Source organism: Cyprinus carpio, chromosome A9 (assembly GCF_018340385.1).
Source record: "Cyprinus carpio isolate SPL01 chromosome A9, ASM1834038v1, whole genome shotgun sequence".
NCBI lineage: Eukaryota > Metazoa > Chordata > Actinopteri > Cypriniformes > Cyprinidae > Cyprinus > Cyprinus carpio.
This window is the reverse complement of record NC_056580.1, coordinates 22,037,347-22,058,689: the sequence shown is the minus strand read 5'-3', so window position 1 is coordinate 22,058,689 and position 21,343 is coordinate 22,037,347. Positions and strand designations below refer to the sequence as shown.

Here is a 21,343-nt window from a genome sequence, read left to right as displayed (position 1 = left end):
ATTACATGTTCTCAATAAATAATTGCAACAGCTAATAATACATTATAATATTTCCCATTTATGGTTGTATCTTTATTACCTTTTTAATGTAACAATGAATAAATAGCACAATATTATTATTAATCATAGCTTAAAATTATTTATGAAAATATATAGTGAATTAGAAATGTGCATTGTAATGTGTTGTGCATACATGCCTCATGAAAGCATTATCAACTGCTGGTGTCAGTCCAGAAAGCGCTGTGTCATCTTGTGTCTGTGTCCTCAAAGGCCTCGAGAGGCAGGTGATTTGTAATAATTATACCTCGTCCCACTGCTGAGGCAAAGGTTAAACTTAGCATCCTCTCTTTGACATTTCAAAGTGACGTTCTGTTGTCATTTTCAGAAGAATTAGAATATTTTTTCATGCCTAGACAAACATTTTTCAACATTTGTGCAACACTTTTTTTTTTCAGCAGAACACAAATGCTTCTTAGATAGTAATCACCTCACAATAATAACCGCCTTCAGAAGAACACATGAGTGTGTAAATTTAACAGTCTCTCTCCTTGTGTTCTTTGTCTTTTCAGTTCTGTAGTTCTGTGTCCTTTTCTTTCTTTCTCTCTCTCTCTCTTTCGCTTTTGCCCTTGATGACAGCTTTTGATCACATTATTTTCCTCTCTACACAGAATCCGAACAGAACATGATCAATGTCAAATGTGTGTGGTTCATGTGCATCCGTTCATTTATTGATTTGTTGGATGATTAATTTCTTGTTTGATTGTTCATCAGTCTGTTTAATTCATTTTTTATTATTATTTATTTTATATACAAGCTATCCGATTTGTATTTTAATACGAAAAGCTGTAGTAACTTATGGCATTGTTCCTATATAACTATAACTATATGGTTCCCAAAATAAATTCTTGTTAGGGAAAGGTGCAACCAAGCGTTTACTTACTTTACTTTCCTCTCTAACTTTCAAAGCTTCTTATGAACTGTTTTATTAATATTGGAGCTGTAATTCACAATTCAACTGTTGATTAGACATATTATTTGATATTATCATGAATCTCTAATTGCTTCTTACACACACACAACGTTGTAGTTGCACTGCTCATTTTTCTTATTTTCAGCTGTGGAGAATGGGTTTCAACTTCCTGTCCTTCATGCATGCTATTTATTTCCCTGCTTTTTAGAACAAATTATCTTGAAAGAGTACTTTGTTTTTGTCAAGGTTTGTGTCTGCGCTGTCTCAAGGTTCTGATTTTGCACTGTATGCTAGGATTTTTTTTCTAGGTTGTTATGGATTGTTCTGTCGGCTCTCTGGCTGTCTTTAACTTGATCAGAGGCTTTTTGTATCAGTTAATGGTGGGTTTTTGTGTGGTTCATGCAATTCTTTTCTGTTATTTATATATATATATATATCTGAAAGGTTTTAAATATATATATATATATATATATATATATATATATATATATATATATATATATATATATATATATATATTTAAAACCTTTCAGATTTGCTCTAATACTCTAATCTTTACATAGACATTGTATGTTGTTACCCTATCTTACACTGTATCTTGAGGCTTAAAAATGTGAACTGTGAATGTGAAGCTTAAGATGCACTACCAGTGTAGGTACTGCTCGCATGCTTTTTGTGGTTTTGTCCACTTTAAAAATCCAGCAGCATAGAGCATGTAAAGTAATAGGTGTGCACTATTCAGAACTGAATTGAGAATGCCATTTGAATTCAGTTCAGTTCAGAACAGAACAGAATTTGAATTAAAATTGAATTCAGGCAGCAAACAGAATGTGGAATGACAATTCAAATTGGAATATAAGGATGTAGAATTGACATTAATTGAAATCCAGATTATTGCAATTAAATAGAACAGCAAAGTTTATCCTTATAAACTTTGAATGTTGGCTTTATAAAGCCTTGTTTTAAAGTTTTGAAATAAATGTAGAAAGCCCCAAAATTTCACAGGCCTTATAGATGGATGGATGGATGGATATGTTTGAAATGGCACCTATAAAAATATGAATGCAGTTTGAATTCCAGTCCAGTAACATAATTTGTAAGCAAACAGGATGTAGAATTCTAATTTGAATGTAAGTAGAAGTAAAATGAACTGTAATCCAAAGAAATTCAGATAATTGTAATATTTAACTAGAACAGCAAAGTTCATGACATATGTTGAATTTAGGCTTTACAAAGTCTGGTTTGTATTTTTTGAAAGATGTTTAAAAATCCCTGGTTTATAGGCCTTTCAGACAGATGGATGGTTGGATGGATATGTTTGAAATGGCACATGTAATTATTTGGACTCAGTTTATTGATTTTATGCTGAAAAAAAAAAAAAACCTTTTGTGGATAAGGATGAAAGAACTTCATTTCCCAGAATTCATAACCTGTGTTTCTTTCAATTACAATTCAATTAGTTTCTCTTCCTGTTATTTAGCTTTTTGTGGGGATATTATGAACACACATCTAAAACTAGACAACTAATCAGTTGTATTTTATGAATGAAAATATGGCAAATATTGGTATATAGTCTCTTAACTTTGGTACTTTCCATCCATATCTACACACATACTGTACATAGACATACACAAGACCGGCCCTTTATTTTTGCTCTTCAATATACCTGCACCTGTTCAAGGAGAAAATCTCAGTGATCGTGCATTAACCTCATTGAGTCCTGCTCAGAGTCTCATGAAAGCGTTCTGCAACAGCACACTGAAGATGAAAGACAAAGAATGAGAAAAGAGGAGATCAGCCTATAACTGCCTCAGACACATGTCTGTCTTGTGTTCTCTCTCTCTTTACCAGTTTTGGTTCTTTTTCCAGCTCAGTGCAGTCTGTGTAAAGGGGCCCAAGAGGAGAAAAAAGAAAATTACTTTTGTTGGTGCTTGCACAATGCTCATTTCCATCTTTCTCACTGAGGCTTCTAGACCCCGGGTCACTTCCAATTGTGTGTCTAATTGATTACTTCCCATGCAATTACGTTTGTGTCATACTCGATTTTTCACTGTTTGAAGCACAGGGGAGTGATCCTCCTTCCGAAGGACAACAGTTGCACTGCAGCAAATCTAGAATGTGGCTGTATTATTAATCTTTTGGTGCAGCTGTAGTGCAATAATAACCAGCGACATAAACTGCAAATGCAAACTTACAGAGGTGGAAAGGGCTGTGTCAATGACAGGACATTTTTTCTCTGGACACTGAGGAAAAGCAGTATTATGATTCTGTTCATTTGCAACAGTACAAACAAGTGCTTCTTTATTAGGCCTAGGCCTTGGAAAAGAACGTTGCCTTTTTTTCTTTTTTTTCCACTTATATATTCTTTGTGCTTTTCACTTCTTAATTTTGCTGACTGTTTTCAAGCTCATTAACTGAAGCTTTTGGGAATTATGTAAGCTATGAGAAAAGAATGTAATTAAAAATTGATGTCCAACCACAGAAGGACTTGAGAAAATTTTAATCATTTGAAAAAAATGACCCTTCTGTCCTCACAAAGGAAAGAAAAGTGTGTGATGTTAATGTATGGACCCTCTTTTAGAAATTACTACATTCATAAACTTTTTGGAATACAATTTATTAAATTTTAAGAAGTTTATTTTGCCTTGGTTAGTGTGAAGGAAAAGAAAAAAAAAATGTTTGTATAGACAGAACACATGCAGAGTGTATTTTCCTTCACTATGGAGATGAAAGGATGACAGAACTGCTGAGAAGAAACAAAGCCCTGGGAAGTGGAGTAGAAAATGGAAGAATTCCTTTTTTAAAGTTGTCTGTGTTTAAAGCCTATGATGTGAAGAGAGAAACAAGAAAATCGGTAATTACACAGAGATCAAATAGAGAGCGTGGGGCTAGTGCTAATACCCACTCGCCCACCCCAATCACTGGAGAAACCAGGCCCATTAATAATGAATCTGGTGTCATCATTAAGAATTTGAACGATTAAACATACAGTATCTCCTGGCTTCAAACACCCCTTTTCACAGTCCAGAGAGAGAGAGAGAGAGAGAGAGAGAGAGAGAAGGAAGTCTATATCCACACATATGGCTCACACATACATGAAGAAAACTGTAAGGATGTGAAACATGAAACATACTGGGGCTACAGATTGCCGTATTAGGAAAACAAATTGTTCATGTTCTGCAGAAGAAATAATTACATGCAGGTTCGGAATGACATGAGGGTGAGTAAATGATGGCAGAATATTCATTTTTGGTTGAAATATGTCTTTAAAGATGAAGTGAATAATTTCTGCACTATTGGTTCAAACAGAAGTTTAAATGTCAGATGCTTAAACACACAGAACAATGTTCTGAAAGCTCCAAAGAGTCCTTGAATTGCTTATTTAATATCATCTCTACACATGTTGAACGTGATTCAACATTAAAAACATCACTTTTTTTTGAAGTATGTCTAATGCTTTCATTTGCAAATTAATATGTAGTACCATGTTCTGTTTAATTCTTGTTAATGTTTTTAAATCCATTCCGCAAGATTTCGTGATATTCCTCCCACAATCCATGCAGTAAATTATGTGGAAAGAATGTGTAGAATATCTAATGAGAACATTGGATATAACGGTGGATTGAGCCTAAAGCAATGCATAAATCCAACTTCATGGGTAAACAACATCCAACTCCATGAGTCCATCAGTTATTCTAATGTACGTATAGCTTTTCATGGCCCCGTAGTTAATTCAATTGCATGAAGCATCCCTAGACAACACAACCAATTAACATCATACCATTCTGTGTACTGTAAAAAGAATCCTGGCAAAGAGAAAGTGGAGCACACCACAGAGTGGTTATATAATCTGAGGCAGTTGGAAAGAGAACAGTGCCTTCACCATGAAGGTGAACCTAGTGCCAGTGTAGAACAAGCATTGACAGAAAGGAAATTAATGCCTGTGTTATCTTTGAAAGTTTGATGATGGGAGATATTGAGCTTTGTTCATTCATTGATGAATATAACAGTGCAGTAGAGATTGCAACTGTTTGACCACATTATTACCAAATTACTGACCAAATTAAATGGATAGTTCACTCAAACAATTTTTTTTTCATTTACTCACTCAAATGCCCTGTATTGTCTTATTTCTTGTATAAATTAATATATCAGACTTTTTTAACTGCTTTTTAAATGCACTGAAAATGGTCATTTATACTGCCAATCAGGAGATATCTACATTTACATTAATTAATTTAGCAGATGCTTTTATCCAAAGCAATTAGGACATGAAGACAATATGAGCAATCAAACCAACAAAAGGGCAACAATATGTTAATAACTGTTGTCGCAGTTAGTCTAACACACTAGTTTTTTGTTTTGTTTTTTTTATTATTTTTTTTTTAAATTAAGTTACATTACATTTTGTTCACACTGACTTAATAAGGCTTGGAATATACTACACAAATTGTATGTACTACTTTTGGTGCCTAGCAGTATGAGTCTTCACTCATTTTTTTATTGTATGGAAAACAGAAGCTCTGACATTATCGGATATCCTGACAGAGATGAAAATGATGACTGCAATGACTTTTAAAGCCTCTATCATGTCAGTTTTAACCAACTATGTAGCCTGACTTCATCTTTGGGCCAGGGACATGTTCAACTGACAGAAATGTGAGTGTAACATAACATCATACCTGTGTTAGTGTGTTTTAGTGTGTTGCTGCTTGTTAACAGCCTGCTCCAGTGTTAAGAAAGCTTTGACATACACACGTTTTAGCTTCGCCCATATGTCTCTATTACCTGTAAGCTAATGGAGTCAAAAGTGTATCTAGGGTGTTGTTAGCACCTGACTTTACCATTTGATTCTAGCCTTTGTAAAATCAGTCATTATGCTCCAGTCCGAACACAGACTCGCACAAACATTTTGATACAAATAGAGTTTTTCCGTATCCCACAGCTGTACATCATGATATTGCTAAATGACTCTGTACATTTATGCCATTGATTATATGTTTGTATCGCTTGCAGTGCAGGCAAACGCTCACAGTTGAGAGAAAGAAGAGCAAAAAACAGGGTGGGGAAAAAGTAGAGCGTGGATGTTGAATAATTCAGGACTGACAGCACATGGGCTTTAGGGCCAGCCGGAGTGCAGGAACTCCAGCCACTGATGAGCAGCGTGCCTGAACCTCACCTTTGTCCCGCTCACACACATACACAGACACAATATGTATCAGCAGCACTCATAAAGCTGCAAACCCTGCTCGTCTGTCCACTCCAAGCTGTTTCAGCCCACCACCCCCTCAGATATCAGACTTGGGCCTCATTAAAAGTTAATGTGAGGCATGCAAAGAATTTTTATGTCAATTAATAATCAAAACAGTTTCCTCCACAGGCCTGCAGTGTTATTTTAGAGCTGAAAACCAGGGCATTCGACACAACACACCCAAAGCAAAGACCGTGGGGTGCTTGAGATTTCAAAGTGACCCCCGTTATCCTGCTACAGACCTGATCAGTTCAAACCGATGAGCATAGCAGGTGATCACGCTGGTCACGGGGAACGTTTCCTGGCAGGTGTATAATGTTTAAACAGTGGTTTGTTGCGCTTGCCAGTGATTCTGGCCCAGTTTCAGTGCATGTGCCAGCCAAAGCCTGTGTCACTGGCATAGATAACACGCAGAGCTGGAGCCGACACACACCCATACACATCTATACACACACAAACACTTACGTTTCAAGTGATACCGACACTACAGACTGATAAAAAGCATCTTCACCTCCGCTAGTCCTCCTGTTCATGATGTCGTCTCTAATTTGGCATCGTTTCATCAAGCCCACAGCAGGAAACATTTATGAAACATTTAAGGGCGCTAAGTCAATTACCTCTGCTCCTGACAGTCACAGACCCCTTGTTTCAGAGTTAATATGATGGAAGTTTATAGTGTGTGTGTGTGTATATATATATATTATTTAGATATATTTATGTGAAGATGTAAGTATATGTAAGTAACTGTACTTATTAAAATATATCAAAGAAAAAGTGTGCATACTAAATTTGATTATATCTCAAATGATGTAAAACATCTTACTGACAAATGGGTTAAACCTAGTGATTTGAAGGAGAGTGTCAAAGATTGGTAAAGTTTTAAAATGACTTTAGTTTTGTTATTTAGTTTTGGGGAGCTGCACTGTGAGGGGGCGGGGGGATTAAGCTTTATTGAACTTATTATTGTATTATGTTAGTATGAAACTTTAAATGATTGTTTTTATGATTTATTTATATTATTATTACTTTTTTCTTTTTTTTCTTTTTGTTACATATATATTACAATATACTTTGAAAACAAAGTATACAATTCAAGTCATGCTAGTTTTATTACTACCAAGTGCATCAAACAAAATTATTTCAAAGATGTGATGTCACTAACCTTGTTACAAGTGATTAGTTCAAACCGGTACTTTCTAAACATTGCTTTGTTCTAACATTGACCCTTAGAAATTTTGTAGACACTAGCTAATCAAGTTAGAATTGGCAATTTTAGCTAAGTCTTACCATTTTGTGTGTAATATCCATCAGACATTCAGACTATGAACTGTTCAATAGTCTGTGGGTGTGCTGGCTGATACTAGAGACTGTATAACATTCATTTAATTATAGAAATGCTTCTTCAATATTATGTAAAGAATTTGACTGTAGCATTTCCACGTTCATCTTATTAATGATATATGGGTGCATGGTAGCACTGTAAGGAATAACTGAAAAGACTGATGGGGTTTGAAATCAAAGAGGACAAGAAAATAATTGGAAAATACCCAGAAATCACTTCTCTAAAAAGGGCTTCAATTAGTTAGTCTCTTTTTCCTTCTTCCTGATTGGCTAGTGAGTTGATAGCTGAGGAAGCAGGTGAACGTAACTGGGACTACCTGTTTTGACTACCATGGAGTCACATCAGACGCCACCACTAAACATGCCCAGTGACATAGAAAACCTCAGAAGAAGCAAGAGAAGCAGAAAGCAGCTGGTGTGCATCTGGAGCGGTAAATCGAGTGAGTTGGCTCTTGTGTTCCAGCTAAACTGGCACAGCAAGGTCTTTGCCGCAGCATCCCCGTCTCCCTCCGTGGTTTAATAATTAATGTATTTATTTTTTACATAGTGGCTCATAGGGACCAGGTTCAGGGGCTGTACTGAATGCAGTGGAGGGTAGTGTCATGAATAGCCCCTGCTGCTGCTATGGCCATCCTGCCAAGCGTTCAAGCTGCCCAGGTGTGGTCTACCATGCGGATGAATATTTGATGCTAAATATACCCAAACTCCTCCCTCACTTCCCCACCTGGCCTCTTCTTTACTCTCAGAGCACGTCTGAAATCACTTTTCCAAACACAGACAATTTCCTCATCCAGCTCTCTTACATCATTTTGCTATTTTTAATGTGTTACACAAGGTATTTTAAGTCATATCTTTTTTTTTTGGTAGCAGAGCAAAGTTTGGCCCAAGCAAAGTTGTCATGAACCAGATGTCATGAAAAGTTTTCTATTATTATTGTTATTATTATTATTATTATTATTATTATTATTATTATTTTAGTATGAATTGATTATTGATTCCCAGCCATACACTTGATATATTTATTTATTTATTTTGACAGCTAATTGCTTTTTAAAAATCCTTTCAAAAAGTAAATGAATAAATCTTTTCTCATTTCCCAGTTTATTGTTTTAAAGATAAAAACCTCTCTCTGAGGTTAAGAGGGGTCACGGTTGAGTCATCTGTATTCAGGTGCTCTTCTGTTTCAGAGTTTGGCTTTCTTCTCTCTATCTGTGGAGCTCCTGGGGACAGAGCTCATTGCAGTGCTGGTGTGGGGTGAGCAGAGTCCTGCTCTGATATCTGAAGTGTCACTCAGAAGCCAACGTTGACTGTCTCTTTCTCTCTCTACCCATGTTTTCATTTTATGTTTTCATTTTTATTGAAGCATGCATTTAAGCTCACTTGTGTTCTCTGATTAAGCCATTGTGCAGTTACGGAGCCATTTTGTTCTGCCCAAAGAATGAGAAAAAGGATGTTTGAATTACTATTCATTATTAACAACTTTTTTTCTTTAAACAAAGTTTCTCTTAATCACTCTTTTTGCACCAAATAAATACATTAGTAAATATTATGTTTTATACTATGGGGCCGTTGAATGCTTGAATCTGATTGGCTGACAAACGTTCTGAGGTGTGCAAATATTTTCTGGGAAACGCACAGCGAATGTAGTTCCAGGCAGCTGTCTTGACTGCATTACAGTTCCATATCACTTCACATAGTAAAACTGTAATAACGGAAATTAAAGGACTAACAAAAACAACAACATGAGTAAATACATATGACATTTCTTTTCAAAGTACAATTAAGGCCATATTCAGATACTTTGCACTGCTCTCTCTCGCTCTCTCTGTGGCACTGCATGTAGTGATTTAACAGCTATAATTCAACAAGCTCACTTACCTGACCCAGATATGCAACATGAAAGGTTATTTCCGTTACTAGAAATGAGAGAGTCTTACCCTTTGCCCTCGCTCATTCATACTGCTATTCATTTTCTGTTCTTTTCTCAGATAAATAAGCAGATGCTCCCAGCCCTAGATAATTCCATAAGCCTTTAATCTGGCTATTTTTCATTCATCAGAAACAACTGCATTAGGGATAACAAAATGTAATCAACATGCTTTAAATGCAATTACCACCCTGAGGAAGTTAGGGGGCAGAGAGGATTGTTGGTAAAACCTACTGTCTGAAGCTGTAATTTGTGTGTGTGTGTGTGTGTGTGTGTGTGTGTGTGTGTGTGTGTGTGTGTGTGTGTGTACTGCACCTATATTTATTGAGCTGACCCACACATTGTAACCCAACAAACAACTCAAAATAAGACTCAGTTCAAATGCTTCCACAGTAACTGTCCATAAATGGATGTTATAGTATATTGTGAGCATCTCTCATTGCTTTTAAAACACTACTTTAACACTGTTACTACACAGTTTTCCCCTCAGCTTTCAATATATTTTAAATTCTTTCTTTATTGCTTATATATCACACCATCACTGTGACAATTCCCCTTATAACATTTGCCAATAAAAATTGTCCTCCTGTAGATAGAACGGGTGTCCTATTTTTTCCCACCATCATTTTGTGGGAAGTCGTGGCCTAATGGTTAGAGAGTCGGACTCCCAATCGAAGGGTTGTGAGTTCGAGTCTCGGGCCGGCAGGAATTGTGGGTGGGGGGAGTGCATGTACAGTTCTCTCTCCACCTTCAATACCATGACTTAGGTGCCCTTGAGCAAGGCATCGAACCCCCAACTGCTCCCCGGGCGCCGCAGCATAAAATGGCTGCCCACTGCTCCGGGTGTGTGTTCACAGTGTGTGTGTGTGTTCACTGCTCTGTGTGTGTGCACTTCGGATGGGTTAAATGCAGAGCACGAATTCTGAGTATGGGTCACCATACTTGGCTGAATGTCACTTCACTTCACTTCACTTCACTTCACTTTTACTTTTTTATTTGTATCAACCTTGGTTGGATTTGAAAGGGATTTATTTCAATTCAGCTCTGGCCTGTTATTTATTACATTTGTCATTGGTTTTTCAAGAGTTGCTATCGAGTTGGTCTTTGTCCCTCCACAGCCTGAGCAAAAATAAATAAATAAATAATGATGCATTGAGCACTACAAGAGGGTCCTTGGATCAGATGAATTCCAAGGACCGAAACAGACACGTGTAACCAGTAGAACACATGTTTTGCTGTCAGCGCCCATCACATATAGGCCATCAGTAGGCTGCCATGATGCTTTGCCTGCCATGGCCACTCACGCTTGAATGTCAACAGTGTCTTGTTAAAAGTGCACTTGCTCGCAGCTAGCATGGCACAAATGCCTGCTGAACTACTCCTGCACAGGTCTGCGCCTTCCCCCTTTCTCTCCCCTGAATGCCTGCGGCATCAACTCCTCATAAATGCTTTTATGTAGTTAAATTAAAGCCGTTGTTCTTTTCAGGTCAGTAGCTAAATACATAAAAGTGCAATTAAATTCAAATGGAGTCTGTCTGTGTTTTATTCCTAGTTTGCCACCCTGTTTCTCTAGATTTATGTGAGCAGCTCTTTTTGCTCTGACCTTGGCTGGGATGTTCGTGGATAGCTCATTATAGAAGCTTCTTCTTATTGTGACTAAATAACATGTAAGTGAGCAATGGTACACAACTTTAAGCTTTTACACTATGGTTCAAAAGTTGAGGGTCGGTAAGATTTCTTTTTGAAAGAATGCATTAATATTCACTGAAGAATCATGAAATGTACAAATGTGTCACGGTTTCCACAATTTAAAAAAAATAAATAAATAATAATAATAAAAATTAAGCAGCACAACTGTTTTTAGCATTGATAATAAAACAGAAGTAACATTAATAATAAGTATGCATGTATATACAGGGCTGGAATTGGGGGTGACATCCCCCTGGTGGAAAAAAATGACAAAAAGCATCCCCCCCAACCATCCCCTTTAAATTAATAATGTTGTGTATTATGTAAAATTTATCATTAAATGTTAAAATTCTCTTCTTGTGATAATTTGCGAACTAAATAACAGCGATTGGCCAATCAGAACTCAATACTGTAACAAAGCTGCGCACAAGCTTCAGCAAGTTTCTGTCATTTTTCGTGCAAAATGGTTCAAGCACAAGTTTTGAAGTTATTTAAAAAGAAGGCAACAGAAGATATGATTTTTCCTTCATTAGAATTTAAAGACATTCCCCTGACATAATGTCATTGTGCTGTATGTGTGACTGTGGGGGACTGAGAGACGATACGAGAGCTGTCGAGTGTCACCAACTTTGCAAAAAAAAAAAAAAGTCCAGAAACATTCACTGCGCGATGAAGCCCATTAGAATGCAGTTAGAATGCCCTTATAATTCAAGCAATGAAAGAAAAAATATGTTTGTATATTCATTGCACAAGCAATTAACTTTTCTGAATATCAGCACATAAATATGCTAATAATTTTACACAACATTGTAGAGCAACGCAGTGTTTCATTTCTTGAATGAATCTGTTTTTGCACAAATCATGTGACCCAGTGATTCAATGGTCCATTCACTGGTTTAAAACAGGGATTTGCTGCCACATGCGAGCGTTTTTATTGTCATCTTTATTTATCCATGACAGTCCTAAACCAGCCAAGGTGCCAGCACAAAAATTATTGTTTAATTAGCAGTATTGACCCAAATTCTTCAATTTTAGACCCCCCCCCCCCCCCAAAAAAAAAAAAAAACCCGTAATAATTATAGGTTTATAAGGCTAATTTTTAATTGAATAAAAACTTTTTCATACAAATTTTGTTATCATTGTGTAAAATTAGTTACGGGACAAACCCCCAGTTTATATATATATATATATATATATTTGTGTGTGTGTGTGTGTGTGTGTGTGTGTACATACACATGTTCATTCACTGTTCGGCTTCAGCCCGCACAGCTTGTTGACTATGACAGGATTCTTTTAATCATAATCCTGAATCATATTATATTGAATCACATTCTTTTTAGATTTTTCTTCTTCATAATCATTGCATTGTTTATAGCTTGCAGAGTTATTTTCTTTCTCACCATATTTTCATCAGAAGTATGTTAAATTAATAGACTTCCTGTAGCTCAAGCAAGTTCATGGGTTCAATTCCCAGGGAGGGAAAAAAGCAAGTACTGTTAAAATTGTTTACCTTGAATGAAATGTAGGCTGTTTTGATTTATTTTAAAGATCGGTCAATATCATCTGTAAGAAATCAGGATTCGGAAGGAGTGACTTTTTGTGCGCGCGCGTGCGTGTCTGTGTGTTTGTGTGTGTCTGTTACAATAATAGAAATCGGTTGCTCTTTTGATGCCTACATGGACACCTGCTATGCTTCAAAACTGTTGAAATACCAACCATGGTACAATGTTTTTAATAACTTTGGCTACTCTTGTAAAGTCATTGCCCTCATTTTTGGTAGTTTAGGCCATGTGCACAAGTTGTGTGTAAGAGGCCTGCAGATCTGTGGACTACATAAGAACAAGGCCAAAAAACTGACGAGATATTGCTCTGTATCAGCAGTAATCGGTAGCCTCTACATATGGAGGCGCAGGTGCCACCTTTACCCTTAATGTGCAAAATGGACTGAGATATTGGCTGCTGTTGTACATCTTTCTGTCAAATTTGGATTAAGTCATGATATATGCTTATCTTTTAATCCAAATAAAGAATTTATGTGTGTGTGTCTGTGTGTTTGTGTGTGTGTGTGTGTGTGTGTGTCTGTGTGTGTGTGTGTGTGTGTGTGTGTGTGTGTGTGTGTGTGTGTGTGTGTGTGTGTGTGTGTGTGTGTGAAATAACAGCAAAAAATCCCTTTTACCTGACCACTACCTCTGAACTGTGTTTGTCAGGTAGTAAGAACATTTCAGGTAGTTTTCCTGAGAAATCACACCTGTCTCTGACAGTCCTGGACTCTATAAACCATGAAGTTGTTAACGGAATGTTATTATTCACCTATTATCTGCCTGCTGTTGAGTCATTTCTGTGTCAGTCAGTTGTGATAAGAGGCTACCAGACACATGGAAGGAATTACTTGTGTTTTTTTCACAAATTGGACGGAGAGGGACTCACAATCTTCAAATTTCCGGTGAAAGATATGTTAGAATCCATAAAAAGTCTTGCTAGTTTTCTCTCTTAGGTCTTATTTAGCATTTAGCCTGTGGTTTCAGAGCACTTACTGTCAAAAAAAAAAAAAAAAAAAAAAACAACATGACAGATATCACCCTCAGTGGTGCAAAAAACAATGTTCAGTTTAACTACAATTAAAACATGAAGTGTTTATTGTTCTCACAAAGTCCTGATGTGTTGGGTTCAGGGCAATTTTTGTTCTCCTCATCGGAAAGAAAAATCACTCTGTGTTCCCTCTCATTGTTTGCTCAACTTTACTCATTGCATTTTTAACTTAGACAGCATCTCCTTGGTAACACGGTTGGAGAGGCCAGGTTGTGTGATGCAGAGCCTCACTGTGATGAATGGCGCAGAAGATCACCTATTTGTACAGTGGCGGCAGGGGAAGTTGGCACAGTCTGGCATATCATTCCTTATGAGCCCTGCCAGGCTCAGTCCCTCTGTGCCACATACAGAGCCAGACTGCTGGCAAAGACTGGCATTAGGCCGGGTGATGTTGGCACTCTGTGATGAATAGGCAGACACATCTATGCCTGATTGACTTGATAATCTTATAGAGAAAGTGTTACAGTAAATGAACTACTAGGACTACTAATAATCTGTTACGTTTTAACCTACGTACAGTAGGCAGCATTTTTAGTCATCATAATCCATGTTTCCATCCAAAGTTGCAAATTTAACTTGTGCGGAAAATTAGAATATTGCATAAAACATTTGCGAATAAACCCTAACCCTAATGTTTCCATCCCATGTGTTCAAGAGAACAAAACTGGGGCAAAGTATCAATAATAAAAATTAGTTGAAACCATTTCAAAAATGATTTCCTACATAATAAATGACTTGTGTCTTGTCAAGACAAAACACAGTAACAAACACTGTCATGCTATCTTGCATTTGGAAGCAGATGCCTAATTTTTGGGAATGTGATCGTTTGACACATTTCTGTAAGGTAATTTTACAAAATAATTTTGATGACGAACTTTTGCTCAGGAATTATTAAAACTACAGTACATTTGATATGCAATGAGATTAGTGCGCTGATTAGTCCTGTTATCCAATCACATAATCTGTTGAGGCAAGTCATGTTAGTTTTTTGTTGCGAACTGAGGAATTTATTTGTCAAATGTGTTTCCATCATAGTTTATGTACATGTTATCCTCAATTGAGTGCATTCATTTCTATGCACATTTTAAGATATTATGTGCATCTTGGCATTTCCGTTCAGCAATTTCTATACAATATCCCTAAAAGCGCATAAAGATATGAGTATGGAAACGTAGCTATAGGCATGTTCTTGACCCAAAGGGTGTTCCAAAAGATATGACACCATTTATCCTCACCAGAGATGGCTATCCCATACTGCATTGCTCCTACAGTAACAGTTTACACTGGCAGACTAATCGAATGCCGATTATAAATATAGTTACATTTCATTAAAATAAAAGTTTGGCAATTGGCAGTAGAAAATAGTTGATTATAATTAAAATGGATTAAAATGTTTATGTATTTTTTAATGCCTATTAGTCTCATGCATTAGCTTAGCAACATGCTAACAGCTAATGTTACTGAAGTCAATTATTTAATTGAATCTCTTATGTGCTTTACATTAGAAGCCCTGTTTGTATAATGCACAGAGTTGTGTTCCTAATCAGTCAGTTATGATGTTCCATTTCAGTTAGGATGCAGTCTTAGAAGGATGCTGCCTGTGTAGGCAGTAGACAGTGAGGCAGCTCACTGTTTTGGAACAGAGCCAAGATATGATCCAAGTTCAGCCATGTTTTAAGTACGTAGAAATGATGGTTTGTGTGCATGTACAGCATTTCTCAAAGAGTGACATGGATGTTTTCACTTCATTTGAGACAAAATTGAATCTGTAGCTTTTAGAGATCCAACAACAAGTCAAACAGTCATTCAAATGAAACCATCTGTCATGACTGCCGAGAGAAACGCTTTACTGAACCCAGTGACAGTGCTGGCATCTAGACTACCAATGTGTGTATGTGTGTGTGCTCTTCTACCCAGCTCTTGCAGCTGTGTGTCCTTTGATACAGGTATCTTGCCTGCCAATATGTTCCAGCTGAGAAACTGAGATTAGGGTGATAATGTGGCCTATTTTTATTTATTTATTTATTTTTTTCAGATTTATCACAAATATGTTCTTTTAAATTGTATTTTTATGTTGTAGGGATAAATAAATATTAAATGTAAATGTCAAATGTAAATGAAAATATTAAATATAATCATTAAATCTAATTAGCAAACGTTAAATCTAAATCTGTAAATGTTTAACTGTTAAACACTTGGTTTATGACTGACTTTTTTATATGGAACACAAAAGAAGATGTTTTGAATAATGGTTCTGTCCATACAATGAAAGTCATTGGTGTCCAAAACAACACTGACACTAAGAGAATTTTTTTCAAAATATCATCTTTTGTGTTCCACAGATAAAAAAAAATAAATAAATAAATAAAAACAAGCAACAAAAAAATCCTGGAGCCGCCACTGCTTGTGTAACTAGCTTTAGCCGCAACATCTGGTGTACCATTTTACATGACTATTGCATGTAAACCAGGGGTCCCCAACTCGGTCCTGGAGGGCCGGTATCCTTCTCAAACCAGCCCCAAAATCACCCATAGCACCTCACAGGAAGTTTCTAGTATGCCTAGTAAGACCTTGATTAGCTGTTCAGGTGTGTTTAATTGGGGTTGGAGCTAAAATCTACAGGAGCAGGATTGGAAACCCCTGATGTAAAAAAAAAAAATGCTATTATCTGCTTTATTGTTTAGTCTTCTCTTGTATGATCAGTGTTTTGATGTAATAATGAAACAGGTGCTGACTGAGCCTCTGTAGTCTTCTGTTGTGGACTCTCTCTTCCCTCAGGTGTTTTTTATGAAGTATACGCTCAGGTTCATTGAAGCTGGACAGCATCCTAACTGTAATGGAACATAATAAGTGAAGCTAGAGAGAAATCGTCTGTAGAGAGAGAAAGATACAGTAGCGTTCCTCAGTCTTCTTCAACCAGTTGGGCTGTCTGAGGACCCCTGCTGAGTCCTGCCATTGCATTTATTTGTTTTTCTAACTCTTACCTCTAGGAGAGTGCAAGACATCTGCCTTCAGCCCTCCCAGCATGTCAGATGCAGAGAACGCTAAAATTAATTTATCCATTGAGCGACAGGTTTCTCAATGCCCTGTAGAGAGAAGGGAAATACACAATAACACTGTCTCCAATCATCCATGGAGTACAGTTTAATCAAGCTTTTGTTAGGCTATTATCAGTTTCAGATGGCCTGTGGTTATGAATATGTCTCATCTGTTCTTCCACCACATGGCTAATCTCCTGTAGCTGTGAAAGAGAAACCCAGTGCAGTAAATAATGCAAATCTGTTATAAGCTCTCTTGTGTTTTTGTCCAAGTGAGTGAGGATTACTCCAGACACGTTAAGATCATAATGTTCATTGTCATCTGGTGTGCCCAAACAGAGATGTGTTGCCTGTGAACGCACGGGGAGGGGAACAGCAGATTGATTTCTCTCCAAATCCGGTGATCCGTGTGAGACAGTATGATGCATATTAGGGCAAAGGATTGAGAGGCGTCTCCCTGCAGATGAAATATGAAATTACAAACCAGCTAGCATCGCTGTCCAGAATGTCGCACTCCAAATCCAGGATGGATCTGACTCTGACATTGTCTGGGAATGTAATTATTTCCTTCCCTCTGTTTGTGTCTGCTTGGAGTAGACATCGCTCAGAGGAGAAGAAAAAAGTGGGGAGAAATATAATGAAGACAAAATCAAAACAAAAATAGATTAAGGTTATTAATAATAGCAGTAAAAGTCTAATTTGTCTAGACTTTTTGTTAAAGGGATAGTTTATCCTAAAATGAAAATGCTGTCACTATTTATTCACCCTCATGTCGTTTCAAACCTGGATGATTTACAGTGTTTTCTTTTTTGGGTAATAAAAGGAGAAATTCAGGAGTTAATTTTGTAATGAAGTGGGGCTGGAGATTTCAAACTCCAAGAAAAAAAAAAAAAAAAAAAAATATATATATATATATATATATATATAGAAGTAGCCCTAAAAAGCATTAAGATACATCATACAATGCCCTTGTGTTATAGACCGAAAATTAATCGTTGTTCACTGAAAATCAGGTGTCTATTAATTGTGACTGGATTGAGTCATTGAGTATTGTAAACTAATCATTTAGACTTTGTGAAACATATCACAAATTTACTGAAAAAAATCTAATTTTAAAGATTCAAACACATTGTTGCATTTCTTAAACACATGCACATCATGTATGGACAACATTTATAACATTTATCATAATTTATTTATATTATTATTATATATTTTTATAATTTTAAAGGAAAAAAAACAACGACTATTACGTTATTCAAAACTTCACCTTTTGCGTTTCTCACAAGTCATACAGGTTTGGAACAACGTGAGGATAAGTAAATGAACTTTCCTTTTTTAGTGAACTGTTCCATTAAAGCATCAGTCTGGTCTGACTGTGGATTCTGGGCTGACTTACCCAAGAAGTAGGCCAGTACTGACACCAGAGGGTCAAAAAGAGTCACTGTGTGGAAATATCAAATTATTTTATACATTATCTTTGCTCTCTGGTGAGCCTCACCTTGCTCTTTCCATGTAATATAAGATAGTGACGAGGTCACCTTCACTGGAACGATACGCTCAGAGGCGTCCGCTGACATAAGTCATTAAGTAGTCAGTGGTGTTTTATTGTTGCTATCTGTGTTTTAACAGAAATTCTGAATGGAGGGGTGTATGTGGACCAGAACAAGTTCCTGTGTCATGCTGATACCATCCACTGGCAGGATATAGTGAAGAACGCTCGCCCTGATCACCTGGTGGTGCCGTCCAATAGCAGCAGCTCATGTGAGTACTGACCAGTCAGAGCATGAGGTGATAAAATGGATTGTTAATACACAACTGTTCAAGTTTGGGGTCAATAAGATTTTTAAATGTTTTTGAAAGAAGTATCTTATGCTCACCATGGCTGCATTTATTTAATTTAAAATACAGTAAAACTATATTATGAAATATTTTTGTAGTCTAAAATGACTTTTCTATTTAAATATATTTTCAAACGTAATTTATTCCTGTGATGCAAAGCTCAATTTTCAGCAGCCATTACTCCAGTCCTCAGTGTCACATGATACTTCAGAAATCATATATACTGTATATATATATATATATATATATATTAGTTTTATAATATATATTAGTTTTTACTGCTTAATGTTTTTGTGGAAACTGATATTTTTTTCAGGATTATTTGATTACTAGAAAGTTCAAAAGGGCAGCATTTATTTGGAATATAAATCTTTTATAAAATTGTCTTTATAATGTCTTTACTGTCACTTTTAATCAATGTGTCCTTGCAGAATATAATAATTAATTTCTTAATAAATAAATAAAACAAACTTACTGAGCCCAAACTTTTGAAGAGAATTGTACTGTCATTCTTTCTATTCATCAAAGAATCCTAAAGAAAATGTTACACAGTGACACAATGCTCGGAAACCATGGAATAATTATTTTTCCCTTTTTATTAAATGTATACTTCATCCTCAAATTAAAATTCAGTAACTATTTACTCGCACTCATGTCAATCCAAACCAAACCGGTATGCTGTTATTTTTATGAACACAAAAGAAAAATGTTGTTCCTGTGTTTTCACAGCTTTTTTGTCATACAATGAAACCAGGAAGTTGTCAAGTTCAAAAAACACAATTACACCGTTCATGTGACTATTTTATGGTACTTTTATTTGGTGCATATGAGCTGTTATTGTGTTTAACAAAAGACCAAAATTTCACCTTCTGCGTATGTTAAAAAAAAAAAAAAAAAAAAAAAAAAAAAAAAATATATATATATATATATATATATATATATATATATATATATATATATAAAAACCTTGATGAGGGTGAGTTTTATTAATCTTTAAAGAAAAGCTCATTTTTATAGCTTGTAACAGTTTCAAAGTTACTTATGGTGTTATTCTACTACCCACCATTAGGGGGACACTGTTGTTCCTTTATGCTAAGGTTAAACACAGGTAAGAAGTAGAAGAAGAGAGAGCTGTTTGGTAAGGGGAAGGCATGGCTTCGCTCTTGTAGCCTTACCTTCACTGAGATGTCCTGATTGGGAATCATACCGTTTTATGCTCAATCAAAGTAAGGTTCTTTTTTTTTCAATGGTGGCTGAATAAATTGTATTCCCTTGTTGGTGATGTTTATAATGTTTAATATTTTGTTTGTAGAAGGACTCCTTTTACCTACCCTTTTTTTGTACCCATGGTCCTTTTTGCTATTTCATGGTACATGTTGGAAATAGAAAGGACAAATTTACCAGCTTTGCTTTGGGTCACCGAAATGGGATATTACTTGAAGAGGATAAGAAATGGTTTCTGCTTTTGTCTGGAATTGCTGTGTGGAGTATTGAATTTGGTCTGGACTGTTACCAAGGATTGAATAATTGGGTACATCTACATTGTCTAGAAGAGTTCTTCTTTTAACTATGGACTGTGGCATATAGCCTAAGTATTCCCGCATTCATTACATCCGACATTACATGCTCATGTCATCATGACTATGCATTTTGTATTTTTAATTGTTGGTTGACATTTGTACTATTGGATTATGGTATATTAAAATTTTTTTTGTTTATAATATTGCACATCACACTTTTTTATTTTTCACAAAATATATCTACAAAAAAAAAAACAATTTTTTTGACATCAAACAGTTTAATGATTGTGAAAAGTTGGTATGTAGATCCCTCCCCAAAATACTTTCAGATTTATAATAAACTTACCATAGAAGTACGAGTTTGTTATAAGCTCTTAGTGATAATTTTAAGAATGTGTCCAGGCTCACTTTTTATCCAATCAATCAATCAATCCTCTTGATCTGTTTTGCCTCCCCACTCTCCAAATCAAGGGTTTTGAATTTATAATCCAGTATAATCTCTTAGTGTTTTGGGGCAGAGATTGTCCTCATTGATTTTATTTAGTTATTTAGTGAGGTTATTTACATTGTCTATTCAGAAAAAAAAACAACAACAGGGAATAAGCAATGCAGCTTTCACCATTCAAAATGCAATCCTGTCCTTCCAGCCAGTATTTATCAATTACTTCTTTCCAATGTTTGTAACCTTCAGATTAGGGCAGAAGCAGCCACATGGGCAGCAAGGAAAAGTGTAGAATGATCTTGAAGGTCAATGTAAACATTAAAATCAACCAAATGAGACCTTGAGCATCTCTGTCATTATTTACTCACCCTCAAAAAAAAGACATTTTAATGACCAGGAGTTTCTAAGTTCAAAAAAAGCATCACAAAAGTGGCCCATACGACTCTAAAAATGGTGTATGGCTTCAGAAGTCAGATTATAATTGAATAGACTACTTTTATGGTGCTCTTTAGAGCACTACAGTGTGAAACACTGTATAATTTCCATTGTATGGTGAGTGAATGAAGGCAGAATTTTCATTTAGGCTGAGCTATTAGAAAGGCAATGGAGCAGCCCTTTCTCACCATATCTCACAAAAGTTTACAGTGAATGATAGAAAAATCAAGTACTTAGGCAGAAAAAGAGGAAATGAGACAGAGAGTGTAAAAAAACGTGATGTTTAAAAAGAGGAGATA

At 36.0% G+C, this 21,343-nt stretch overlaps 1 protein-coding gene across 3 annotated transcripts in view; it reads left to right on the top strand.

Moving 5' to 3' along the window:
• LOC109055822 (receptor tyrosine-protein kinase erbB-4-like) overlaps window positions 1-21,343 on the top strand; it is a 283,218-nt gene that overhangs the window by 184,698 nt on the left and 77,177 nt on the right. For 2 of the 3 annotated variants that reach the window (XM_042764157.1, XM_042764156.1), the window contains exon 4: window positions 18,438-18,569. In XM_042764157.1, coding sequence (XP_042620091.1) covers window positions 18,438-18,569 — 132 coding nt within the window. Of the gene's footprint in view, window positions 1-18,437; window positions 18,570-19,822; window positions 19,874-21,343 lie in introns of those variants that run through there. The other variant, XM_042764158.1, reaches the window with a different exon arrangement.